At 41.3% G+C, this 14,125-nt stretch overlaps 1 protein-coding gene across 1 annotated transcript in view; it reads right to left on the reverse strand.

The window, feature by feature from the left end:
• prkcg (protein kinase C, gamma) overlaps positions 1 to 12,305 on the reverse strand; it is a 36,483-nt gene extending 24,178 nt beyond the window's left edge. Inside the window, exons 1-2 of the mRNA XM_061674498.1 lie at positions 12,159 to 12,305; positions 2,395 to 2,617 (exon numbers count right to left, since the gene is read on the reverse strand). Coding sequence (XP_061530482.1) covers positions 2,395 to 2,612 — 218 coding nt within the window. The 5' untranslated portion in view covers positions 2,613 to 2,617; positions 12,159 to 12,305. The remainder of the gene's footprint in view (positions 1 to 2,394; positions 2,618 to 12,158) is intronic.
• Between the last annotated feature and the right edge of the window lie 1,820 nt (positions 12,306 to 14,125).

Below are 14,125 nucleotides of genomic sequence, written 5' to 3' on the forward strand. Positions count from 1 at the left end.
CATTGTACATTTAATAGATAATAGACACAGCTCTTGTTATAGAGTTCAGATTACATATCTCATCTGGTGGCCACTGTCCTATACTTTTGGCAGTGGCGCACCCCGCCACCTCTTCAAACGACCGCTGTCATGTCAACGCAATTATAGAAACCACACCATCGAAATACTGGACGAAAATACAATATAACAGCACACAACTCTGCCGTGTTCATCATTTGGAGTAGTTCAGAATCAGTATTTATAATTTAAAATGACAAGAACATTAAACAATTAAATAGAATACATTATGTTCACTAATAAATGTATTAATGTGTGCAGATGGGTTTCCCTAAAGATTTGTTAAAGAAGCAGTCCCATTGCTAAAATAGTTTAAGTTACATCAGCCAGTACTGGACTTTTCTTTTAAACTATATTAGCAATGTTATGAAATTAAGAATGCTGGGGGGAAAAATTCTGTATCCTTTGTTCATTTCGACCAGAGTGTCTGAGACGCTTTATTATATAGACACATTTGGGGCTGATTTAAATCATGGAAAAATCGTGGAAAAAAACCAACAAAATAATTGATAATGTCTTTGCTATATTTGCCCGGTTTATATTCTTTTTTTAAATTTTATTATAAATACATTGTTTTAGTAGCTTTACATATTTTTTTTCTGCTTGGTCTTTATTGAAATTGTTATGTCTGACTACAATGACAAAATATCATATGTATTATCACCATTATGTTTTTCTTTACTGTAACAAATCAAAAAGTTTAGATAGTTTTAAGCATGCTAATAGTTTTTTTCTATAAAATGTATTTTTGAGGTGTCAGATTAATTGGATTCACATTACTTCCTATGCAAAATATTCAGTTTTCGTACAATTCGGTTTTAGTCGGACTTGTTGAAATGGATTCATAACAAAAAATGAGGTTCTACTGTATAGTGATTTGGGAGTAGAGAATGAGTAAATTATTCCAACTCACAGTTATATTTAGGCATGCGGGGTCCATTTTGAACAAAGGTAAGCACTTAAAGTCCCAATTTTGCTTGGCTAATAAAGGGCTACCAAACATTATTGTTATACTTCCCTGTTGAATTTTCTTTTTGTAATGAAACAAAAACTCTACACTGAGACTCAAACGTCCTCCGCAGTGTGAGGAAAGGAGCTGTGATAGTGCAGCCAAGATGGCAGCCAACTGGAGGAATGTCCTGAAAACTACCCAGAGGCTGCTGGAATATGCGCCAAGCCTCCTCCATCACACAACCTCGCCATATGTCGATAATGTCGCACAGCACACGCTTAACACAAATTTTTCGCATGGCTCACAAGTAAAAGCCCGATCTTTTCTGCAGCTCGAAAAATGTTGCTGCTTCAGAGTGCATTTACTCTCGTTCTAAGATTTGATATTTGCACATTTACACTCAGTGTGTGAAAAATATTGGCAAAGAGCTCCGGTGACATCAATACAAATAAATAAATAAATACATTTTTAAAAAACTGTGTATTTAGATTTTCAAAGCAGATTTGGGCTGCAAGGGGTTAGTGCATTATACAAAAATAAAATTTATACAAAATGTAAATTAAAAAATAATCGCCTTTCTACACGAACAAATTGTATGTTAACATTTATTATTATTATTATTTTTTTTTTTTTATTATTTGATATGGGATATGTTGATGGTAATATTTTGATTTTACACTTCGGACAATGATCAAACTATAGGGAAACTTTATTCATGCATTCCTTTTTTATTTATTTATTTTTTTTTTTTTACTGAAGTAACTTTTTCAAATTGTGTACCGCCTTGAGGTGTGTGGTCTCCATTTTGACTCCAGTTACTTACTATGAGTTTGGGTTATTGGTTTCCTCCCTTGCCTTCCAGGAAAACCCTGGGGTGCCAAGATTTCTTTTAGCCATGACTTTTTTTTTTATATACAGTCATGGCTAAAAACATTTGCACCCCTGGGCTGAGAGCCAACACAAAGACATTAATGCTCAGTTTTGATTGTATTCCTTGTAAAAGCAGCTCGAGCATTGGATCTCATCAGACTGTGCATGTGCACCTAATGAAGTGTCTCGTGAGTCTGCTTTGAACAGAATGTGTTGTATCGTGTAGGCTCCAGCGTGGAGGTGAGCTTATGTGATCGGAAAGGGTCAGTGTGCTAGCTGATGTGGGCTATTTCTGCTGCCTCAAGGAGAGAGAGAGAGAGAGAGAGAGAGAGAGAGAGAGAAAGAGAGAGAGAGAGAGGAAGTTAAAAAAAGAAAAAAAAAAAAGAAAAAAAGAAGTGCAGTGAAAGTCAGATGCGGCAGTGGGTTGCCTGAGGAGGCGGCTTAAGAACTACTGGGGTGGTTTCTCTACAAATCCATGCATGCTTGTGTAGTGTGTGTGTGTGCGTGTGCACTACCAGATGAAGTCGGTGCAGTGGCTACAGAAGGTGGGCTGCTTGAAGAAGCGCGCCGTGAACTGGTGATCTTTCACTTCGACGATCCTCTTGTGTTTGAGGGCGCCCTTCCTCTGGAACACGGGCACCCTGGGCGGAGGGGAGAGGGGCGAGGGCAGCGGGGAGGCAACTGATGTCGGAGAGGCCAGTGTCAGCGGGGAAGGGGAAACAGGGGTGGACATGACGCCTGGAGGGATACAGCAGAGTAGAAGCGAGAGAGTTGAGGGAGGATGGATGATGGAGAGTCACCGAGGATGCTATTGAGTTGCACATGAGGGAAAAGACCTTGAATGTGGGAGAAGTGGAAGCAGGAGGGGGAAGTACATAGGACAAGGGATGGAAATTGTAATGGGTAACGTTGGAAACGAGTTTGTATTGATGGCGCAAAGTGGTTGCAGTTAGTAGTGGTGTAGAAGGGCAAGGCATCATACTGAGAGCTGTTTCTAAGATTTAGTAGAGGTGAAACAGAGAACAGTATTGTTACCCAAGTGTGAAATCAGCTGCATGAGGCAGATAACTGCCTTTTCTTGTGTGCATATGTGACCACGCATAAGGAGAAATAGACAGATATTTCTTAGAGAAGCCATTAGGTTGTATTTTTGTATGTAGTTTTAATTACATTTTACCTCTCATTATTCTCAAAGTGTACTCCTCGTGTCTACTAGGGTTAACAATTCTCCCTTGACACCAAATAAACACTAACTAAAAGTTTGAAAATGATAGTCAAATTTCATACCTTTGGAATGCGTGTTTAGTTCCCCCATTTGGAAGAAAAATGCATTTGTAGAATGAGAAGCTGAGTATTTGCACTAGCCATTGTAAAATGTGCCAAATCCTTGCTACGCCAGCACCGATAGTGTAACACCTTTTGGTGGGGGCGGTGTGATAATGTGGGACGGCATCTACGTCGCTGGAAAATTGAGGCTTGCCAACATTGAAGGCACTCTCATATCTCCTCAGTCTGGGACCGAACTCCGTCCTCCAAGATGACAACGCTCACCTCTGCAGAGAAGTGTTTATCAGATACTACCTTCACAATTTGGAGTACAAAGCATGGAATGGCCTGCCAGCAGTCCTGACCTAAAACCAATGAACACTTGGTCATGCTGTTTGTGCTGGAGTGAGCCACACGGCCACGTTGGCTGACTTGTGATGAGTCCTGATTGAGGAGTGGAATGTCATCGCACAGCGGTGTGTGACCAGCCTGCAGACGAGGTGCCAGGTTGTTGTCGCTGTGAATATGATTCTTCTGCACACGACTGAGGCTCCTTACCGTTTGTTAAAAATAATACAATGTAAGATTCTTCCTTTTTTCTTTTGATACAAAAAGTTAGGGATATTAGGCTTTTGAGGGAAATTTCAGGATCTACCTAAAATCCACTAGAACATTTACAGGTGAACTTGATTTTAAATTCTCTAAATGTTTGAATGCACACGTTTCATTACTTTTCAAATAACTGCTGTCTAACAAAGAGCAGAACGGCAAAATTCACATTTGGAATAGACCAATACATCTTGGTTCAATGGACCTTATGCACAGCAAGGCATTAAGCATTTCCGGCGGAAAGGTCCAATGGTGTAACAGTTTTCACTCTCAATATGTTATAAGCTACTGGGATGCCATCTGACTGAAAAATAACTTCTGTCGTCCAAGGTGTGGTAGTGTAGTAGTGTAGGTAATATCAGTAGTTTGGTGGAAGTACCTTTTGAGGTTAGCATGGCATCAAAGGTTTTTACTTTTCAAAGACAAGGGTCGTCCACTGACCAAAGGGTCGGTGGTTTCCGATCCCGGCTCCAACTGTCTGCTGTTGAACGGTCCTTGGGCAAGACACTGAACCCTAAATTGCCTCTAGGTCGGCATTGTAAATGATAAAATGGTCTCAATTGCCTTACCTAGATGAACAAAGGAGATTATAATTACCGCTATTATAAAACCACGGTGTGCCGCGATGTTCAGTGTCAACTCAGTTTTGAGTTTTACCACGCTTTCCATGTTGTCACTATGCATTTACATGCTGATGGGAAGCTAACATGTCAATTCATGTCAAAAGCGAAAGGGCAGAGTGCATAGAGTCCATTAGAATTGCAATTAGAACAGTCATTTTCAGTTTGCTATTCACATATTTACATCACGAGACAAAGACGATACCTAACAACTGATCATCAGTACCTCGCCCTTGTGAGACTTCGTATGGAATGTTCTCAGTGGCCACTGAGTGTCAAAGAATGTCATGAGCAGTTTACAACAGAGATACACAGAGAATCAGAAACATATTTACAGTATTGGCCAAGTATGTAAAACACACAAGGAATTTGTCTCCGGTAGTTGGAGCCACTCTATTACGAGAACAAACAGCCACAATGACAAAATATTAATTTGGACATAAAAACACAAGTACCGAGATTCATTGAGCGATGAAAATGTACAAGTAATGTGGTAATGGTGAAGAGAGACTTGAAGAGAAAGGCATAGACGTGGACATGTTGTGAAATCTTCCATTCAGCTCCTTGTTAGAGAACAGCACGTTCATCAGAAAGTACTGAAATATTGAACAGTTGTGCATTTATTCATTCATCTTCCGTTCCGCTTATCCTCACTAGGGTTGCGGGCGTGCTGGAGCCTATCCCAGCAATCTTCGGGCAAGAGGCGGGGTACACCCTGAACTGGTCGCTAGCCAATTGCATTCTAAAGCAAATTAAGTTCACCTGTAAAGGTTACAGTGAATTTTACATTCATCATGAAATTTTACCCAAAAGCCAAATTGACCAACATTTTGTGGGTAGTGTACTGTTAAGACTTTAATCATCCAATACAACAAAAGCACATCAAACAAGAGTCACTTGCAAGAGTAGAATAAGCTGACTGTATAAATTCTCAGTCGTCCAGGTCATGGTAAGCAGCAAAGGTTGAATTGAGGCAAGTGGACTCTCCTGAAGACGCTTCACCTTTAATCCAAAAGGCTTCTTCTTTACTTCTAATTTGAATAAAGTGTGGCATCTTCCTATGTATGTCTCTGGTGGGGTGTGTTGCCTGGGGGTGGTCTTGCCCAATAACAGCAACAGCAACAACAACGCACCAGAGACATAGATAGCGAGACCCCACTCTTAGAAATTAGAACTGAAAAGCCGTTTGGATTCAAGGTGAAACATCTTCAGCAAACAACAAGAGTCCAGTTGCTTCAATTCAACCTTTGCGGAGTAGAATAAGCTATTTTACATGGGTACACTAAGCATAATCCTTTGTGCTACTTATTGCACAAATGCATGTTTCCTTGAAATGGGCCATCATTTGAAAGGGAAACAAACTCTCCCTGTATATTTTTAACAGTAAAGTGACAGGTATGGAGGGAATGAGAGGACATAATGAAGGAGACAGAGGTTAATTCACACACAGTGGCAAAGCTCTCTTAAGAGACTTTGAGTCGCTAAACAATTAACACAACTGTCCCACATACCGCCTGTCCAGTCTGCCAACTATCTCTCTCTCTCTCTCTCTCTCTCTCTCTCGGCATCCCTTACATCTCCGTCTCCCCACCCCTCGCCCTGGTCGCCATGTCAACGCTACTTCCTGTTGCCATGTCAACAACACCCTCACCACCTGCTCCAATATTAGAGTTTGCATCCTCTCCCCCACTTCCTGCCATGCCCTTATTAACAGTTACTCTTATTTAGGAGGATACGCTTTGACTGAAATAGTCCGCATTGTGTCTGCAGGGACAGAGAGGAAGCTACTTTTGAAAATACAGAATGGAACCTGAGAGTGATGACTTCAATACAAATGTTATACCAATGGATCTGAAGAAAAAAAAAAAAAAATTGAGAAATTAGATCATAGCACTAAGCCATGTCTGGAAATGTGATGGCATGATGGAGCAAAAAGCGAATGGGACAGCGCTATCATACGTTTAATAATGCAAAATATGTCAGGACAATACCTGAAAATGTGAGTATTTTTGAAGAAAGGCTTGAGCGACGGGTACCTTCACTTGCTCGGCCCTCACCTCACAAGAGAGGCCCTTGTAGATAGTCACCTCAGAGATAACAAAAAAGTAAGAGGAGACACAAAAAAATACCAGAAGGGGAAAGGAAATGAGCCAGCGTAAATTAAAAAAAGAAGGAAGCTTTCTCGACAAAACAGCAGCGAGCGACTGTGATTCAAGCTTTTCTGGAACCAAAGATAGGAGTTGTAAATATCCGTTAACCCAGAGGCAGGGTGAGGAGGAGGACGAGATGGAGAGGTGGTACTCTCTTTCCAAGATTGGTCCTGTTTTTACCAAGAGGAGGACGAAAAGATGGAGAGAGAGAGAAAGAAAGAGAGAGAGGAGAGGGAGAGATGGAGGGGAATATGAGGCGATTCATTTTGAAATCTGGGTTACTTCTCTCAAGAGGGGCCGAGGGAGGTGGAGAAAGGGGGACGGATAAGGCAAAAGCTGCCATTTTTGCCACCATCCATGATCCAGTGCGGACCGATTGCCAACTGCCTCTCACGCTTTCGTGGAGTGGCAGACGGAGGAAGGAAAAGAAAGGCAGAAGGGAGGAGAGGGTAGAGTGGGGGAGCCAGATTGGAAGAAAAGAGCAGCGAGCTGGAGTGCTGGAGACTCACAGAAATAACTCAAGCGCGGCAAAAAGACGGCTGGTGAAACTTGAAGCAGATGAGTGGAGGATCAACAGGCCCGTGAAATAAGCAAGGCTGTTAAACATCTGCAAGACTGCAATTAATTCAAAAAACAAACAAACACTCACACAGTTAAAGTTTGCTGAGAGATCAAGTTTCGCCATGGTGCATTGAAAGCAATCCTGGTAGGGAGTGGACTTCTACTACAATGGCAGTCTGGGTTTCATCTTAATCCACATACGTGATATGTTGATCATTGTTGACTCCAGATATACTGCAGTGTGCACCGTCTCAGATCAGTTCGGATCTAATTGCTTGGGGATGGCGGTCAGCTTTTTCGTTTCCAAATAGTACAACCACACTGCAGATAATGCATGTTAGAGTTAAAATTAAATAATTCATCAAAGACATTGATAAGATTAAAGACCCTCTAACGTGAATTCAGAAATTTGTTTTTAAATACATTATTACATTTGAAGATAACTGCTGAAAACATACTCAACTGTGGATATAGGGCCTTTATTCGTAGACGTCGCAAATGCTGGCATATCCTAATTTTCGTGCAAAAGCAAGGCTCACTGCGCGTTTGCCAATTTGGCGGACCGGTCTGCGACAAGTTGGGCGTTCTGGCGCAGCGAGGGTGTGACCTTGGGGATGTGCCAGGTGGACGGACAATTTGGTGGCAGAAGGTCGATCTAAATTTATGCCTGCTCAGAGCATGTCTAACTTTTGACGCAACCTTGACTGCTCGTCTAATGCGATTTTGGTGAATTTGATCGGCGCGCAGGCATAAATTGAGCTTCGCGGACACATTTAGGACCCCAGTGGTTATCACCAGCTCATTCTGTATTTGATGAAGGTACCTGCTCACATTGTCTGTTGGCACACATTATGGCCAGAGCAGTGACATAAACTCACGCACGGATCGCTGTGATTACGCAGTGTCCTCTTCCGCACAGAGAATGGCGCCATGTCTCAGTCGAGACAGTCAGTCAGCCACAATAAAAGGTAATGAGAGGATCCGCTTTGATTGGCGGCGACTGAAGTCGGCTGTAAACACGCGCACAGTGGCACAGCCCGCCCACTCTCAGATCCGCAGGCCTGAGCTTGTTTGTGAAACTACCAATAACAGTCTAACCCGCTTCTGGTAGTAGCGCTGTCCGCCGCACAGGGTTTACGGCGTTCATGAAAATACAGCCAATAGTGTTTAGCTGTTTTTTCACCAATTTAGTTTTCCTGCTTTTATGGGTGTGGCTAAAACGTGGCCCAGTGACGCACTTAGGCCCTGGTTTGAGTCGCTCCTCCTCCACTATACTGTATAAGCATCTTTGTTCGCATTAGCTGGTATTCCGGCGCAATTATGACAGGCAGTAAGGTATTTAGCTACGCCTACACCCCAAAAATACATCATCTTATAGTCAACTAACGTGGCTGCTTTAAATCGCCTCATTGTTACATCATGGAAAAGCCCCTCGATGACCTGGTGGGATACATTGCAGTCACCAGAAACTTTAAGCAAATATATTTTTGCAGCTCAATCATGTATTTATGTCTAGGCATAAGAAAGATGCAAGACGAAGTAGCATCCATTTTTCTTAGGTTGTAGAAGATTTATTCGATTGACAGTTGATCGTTGATTGCGGCGTGGTTTCAGCCCAATCAGCGAACATCCCCAAAGCGTTTGAGAGCGGCGAGAGATTTATACTTGTTCATTTTGAAGACATTTATTTTCACTTTACATGGACTTAAATATGATTTCATATTATTACAAGAAGGAACAGCAATCATACATCAAAAGCAACTTACACAGTGGTTGTTCAAAGAATACTTTGAGAGCCTCTCTTTTAAACATACGTACTGTATGTCATGCCTCATTATCTTCCCTAAAGACAGACTATACTTAATTTGACTACTGCTGTTTTCTCTTTTAGTAGTAACACAGCCTTGTCCGACTTCATCATCCCCTGATTTAATCCAACAGGAGCTATCCCCCCAAACACAACAGTTGAATCAGTCATTAGCCAGTATGAAGAAAATCACATACTGTATGTGAGACCTACAATTATGTAAGACTGTACTGAAATGAATCTATTAGTGTGTAATACATGTATTGTTGTCATTTCTTAATTTTTAGCAGTGTACTCAACGGTTAAGGCTTCTTTATACTTGTACGGGCGGCGACCGCGCTGACGTCACTGCGGCTAGCCCGCGCGCAGTTTGCCTTTATATTCGAGTGCAACCCACGCACGCTGTTTTGAAAATGTCCAGCAGTTCTCCTCCAATTCGGGGTTGTCGCTACGGCTGGTATTGGCTAGGACACCAAAGGGTGGAGTTTTCTCTGCATTTTATGGCCATTTCCGGTAGCCGTTTTTCCTTTCTTTTCCGGAACAAGGAACAAAGCAACAACAATGGTGACCGTGGAACAGTGTCTGCTAGAACAAATGGACCTAGATGACCAGATGATATGTTTAATTATACTGGAAAATCGATCAAGAAGGCGGCGGCGTAGGTGGTATTTGGAACCAAGGGGAAAGCTGAGTACGTCATCACAGCATGTGACTAAAACGGACCAATCACGAGAGATGATCTCCGCGGCATTCTGAGTGCGGCGACAATTTGTGCCGTGTGCACGTTAAGTGCCGCATAGGGCCGTGCGGCCCCCTATGCGTCGGTCACGTGATGCAATAGCGGGCACTGTCGGCCGCGCGAACGTGGGCGTATAAAGAGGCCTTTAGAATGATGTGGCAAGGGTAAAGACTGAGTTACTCCTTCTCCACTCTGTGTCTGCGTTGGGGCAACAAAACATTACCAAGTGCCATAAGAATTACAAAGGTGGCATTTTTGAGAAAAAAGTTGTGATGCTCTGATAACAAATTCATATGTAGAAAAAAAAGAAAACAAAACTTGTAATGAATAGAGAATAAATATGTTGGATTTTTTTTTTTCCAAGAAGAAAAAATCTTTACATTAACAGAGACATATTTCATCGGGAGAAAAAGTCTTTCAAGAAAAAAGTTAGATTTTTTTTAAAGATAACGTCATAATATATGATATTCAAAGTCAACGTAGTGAGGAAAAAAAGTTATATTGTAACAAGTCCACCCATCCATTTTCTTTACCGCTTATCCTCAGTAGGGTCGCGGGCTGCTGGAGCCTATCCCAGCTATCTTCGGGCGGGAGGCGGGGTACACCCTGAACCAGTCGCTAGCCAATCACAGGGCACATAGAAAAAAACAACCATTCACACTCACACTCACACCTACGGGCAATTTTGAGTCCTCAATCAACCTACCATGCATGTTTTTGGGATGTGGGAGGAAACCGGAGTGCCCGGAGAAAACCCACCCAAGCACGGGGAGAACATGCAAACTCCACACAGGCGGGGCCGGGATTTGAAACCTGGTCCCCAGAACTGTGAGGCAGATGTGCGGCTATTGTAATAAGTGAATTTCAAAAATCCAAATTTGCTGTTGTAACATTACACCTTTTATTCTGGAAGTGATGCCTATGTTCTGTAAAAATTAGACCATATTCTCACCAAAAAAAATGCTTTTTGTTCTTGTCAAAAAATTTACTTATATGCCTTTTGTTCCTAAAAAAGTAAAGAAAAAAGCCCAACTTTATTCATGAAGGCATGTGATGATACCTCACAAATATATGAGAGCTTTAAATTACCCAAAGCTAAGGTACAGAGAAGTAATTGGTTTTTGATGTTTGTTTTATTGGCAAGCTGGTCCCCTTATATTGGTATATGCTAAAAAAAATAAAATAAATAAAAATAAATAAATAAATAAAAAAATTGAGAACCACTGGTTTATGTCACCAAGTGGTACCGCCTCAGCACAACAGATAGTATCAGGTTTTGCCAGAGTGAGCAGGCAATAGACTAGACTGTGTACTTTGCTCAACCAAGTCACCTCGTCACAATTAATTACACTGGGTGTGACTATGGCTCAACCTGGGAGGAACAAGCCTTAGCCAGGGATGAGGGCGGGAATGAGGGCAGGGCTAAGGGCAGGGATTCAGGCAGACAGGCAGGGACAAAGGTCCGCATTGGAGTGGGACAGAAAGACTGCGAGAGTGAGCGAAGGGCTGAAGGTCTAATTAATGGAAATGTAGGTTATTAGTCTCTTGATGAGGACATTGGCAGAGAATTAATTAACAATTATAATTAGCAAGATTGTTAGAGAGCAAAATGGTGTCAGCAAGTGAGATAAGAAAGCGCCAGCGTGCATGAACGTGTGTTTGTATGTGCTGTCATCAGTATGCCAGTCAGTGTGAACATGTGCTGTCTGACAATGATATATGTCATTTCAGCATTAATCATGTGGAACCAGCAGCTGATCGGACTTGATAAGAGCTTTGCCTTTGCCAAAAAAACAACAACTGTCACTGACTTCACTTTGTGGGTGGGTAGACTTAAACTTTTCATTTGTCTTATCTTGGATGAATGGTCTCTGAAAAATGAACTGAAAGATGTGTCCTTGAGCAGTAGCAAAATGCGGGGTGCAAGAGAAATATGTGTGCCCCCGATAGTATTGAGCCTTATTTGATTTTATTTTTACACTTTTAAGACACTATATCACATTATGTGACCCACAAGACCAAATTAAGTGTGTGTACTTCATGTTTCTTGCTAAATTGATTTCTTCTTTTCACCTTGGCGAAAAATCTGTACGAAAGTTGCAATTTTTTCCCCACTTTTAACAGCTATGACAACGATTCTTCATTTTTGAAAATCCCTTATTTATATAAAATGAACAAAAGTCATGCTACAATTTTTTCTTGTTTATTTTTCCTCGGTTGTGGTGGTTTCTTGCAAATTAGAGTCACAAGATGGAGGCAGGGACTGATTTTTTATTAATTCTTTTTTGCAAATCTTTGTATCCATGTACTACTGTCAGGTCACACAGACAGCTTGAACAAATATGACGAAAAGTTTTTTTTTTTTTTTTCACAATTGCAACCTCCCACTTCAGGTCAAATATACTCCTGTTAATATCTTAGAAAGTGACCAACTTTGGTAAAACACTAAATGTTGCACACTTCTGGTAACTCAAATAATAAGACGTTAGTTATAGTTAGTTAGTATAGAGTAAACAGAGTCACACACCTCAGAAGTCTTCCATGATGGGTAGGTAATACAGGGCTCAGTGTTTTAAATGCCTTTTTGGAGCAGGTTTCGATCCCAGGTCCTAAAATAAGAAAATCAGTGATAAAAATACACAAACATTAATTTTTTTACATTAGTGTGCCGTGAGAGATCGTCGAGTTTGCTGTGGAAAATGATCAAATGTACCTTAACTGGCTAGAAAATTATTATTTATCCATCCACCCATCCAGGTACAACCTGAACTGGTCACCAGCCAATCGCAGGGCATAGAAACAAACAACCATTCGCACTCACTTTCACACTTACAGGCAATTCTGAGTCATTAATCAACCTACCAGAAAACCCACCCAGGCACGGGGAGAACATGCAAACCCCACACAGGCGGGGCCGTGATTTGAACCCCGGTCCCCAGAACTGTGAGGCAGATGTGCTAACCTGTCGTCCACCATGCCAGCTTATTATTTATTTAACACAAATAATGTATCTTTGTTCATCTACCTATGCCAGCGACCTATAGCGACAGGCAGAACAATTAAATACTCTTCAAGTAGATGGCAGAAGTTACATTTAACCCGTGTATCCACTTCTTTCTGTACCTTCCTGTGAGTATATTAGCTTGGTGAGTCATTAAACAGGTCCAGATTTCACACCAAGTAAGTACATTTGTGAATAAATTGAGACGAGATTATAATTATCTCAATATATATGCTTTTTGTGACATTTTTGTTTGATGGTGTGTCGTGAGATTTTTTTCTAATGCAAAACAAATCGTAGGTTGGCAAACACAGAATTTGTGTAATGCAGACAGAACTAAGAAAAGATCATTTATAAGCGAAATTTAAAACCTTCTACAAGCAGTGGATGGTGCAGTCAATGACATCGACAGCCCTCTCTCTCTCTCTCTACAGATGGCTAACCTATTATTTCTGAACACAGATTAATGGAACAGAAAATTCTCCTCTGATGGAATCCTTTTTTTGGAGGGTGAAGCGATCAGCACTTCACCAATTACACGCATCCATTATTACCTAACAAGCGCTCCCTCCAATCCAGCTTCTACCTGGGTGTCTGTCGGTGTCGTCTCCAATGAAATTAAGCAAAACTGACTTGCCTGTTGATGGAATCAGGGGTGAAGTGGCGCCCGAGGTAATCATATCTGCCTGGGAAACATGTCTCCTCCAAAGATGCTCTTTGCTTGTATTGGTTTCTGTTGGGACGTGCCTCAATCTTTATCTTCTTGAATGGAGGAGGGTCTGCTGTGCTTTTTGGCATAATAGCAATAAACGTCCGTGACGGTCAGTGGAGACATTTGGCAGGCGATTAGGCGAGCGTCAACACGAGCCTCTAACTAAGTGTGAACAACCACTCGGCATATAATTATTTCATTGTTGGTCATCAAACTTCCACAACAAATAGTGCTAAAAAGGACTGACTTGCCATCACAACATGGGACATTGCAGGACAAGGGCACAGTATTTTCACTGAAAGCAGAATATCTTTGGCAAGGAGGTTATGTTAGCATTACGCCAAACCATCACAACCAATTTAAACAAAGCTTTAGACTGGCGTGAAGTTGGAAATATGCCAAATCAGGATAGCAATATGCATTCTTTGGGCCAATGAGAGACCATCAGGTGTACCATGGGAAATCTATCAAAATCAATCAATCAATCAATCAATCTATCTATCTATCAACAAATTTGACATATATAGAGTATATGTCGGTGGCAGCAAACGGTTGGATTCTAGTTAACCAATATACACATCTAGGGCAGTGAATGAGCTATTTGCTGTAATGTGATTTTTATCTTTATCGATATCAATGTCGATATCATGAGTAAAATATCAGGATAAAATCGTAACATGAGTTGCTCCATTACTACCCAAAAACATAACTTGATGAAAAAGTGGTTATTGAGTGCATAAAGTAAGACTCTAAGAATGTAATCTAAGCAGCAGAAGAAGCA

The sequence above is a fragment of the Phycodurus eques genome, chromosome 4, assembly GCF_024500275.1.
Source record: "Phycodurus eques isolate BA_2022a chromosome 4, UOR_Pequ_1.1, whole genome shotgun sequence".
NCBI classification, from domain to species: domain Eukaryota; kingdom Metazoa; phylum Chordata; class Actinopteri; order Syngnathiformes; family Syngnathidae; genus Phycodurus; species Phycodurus eques.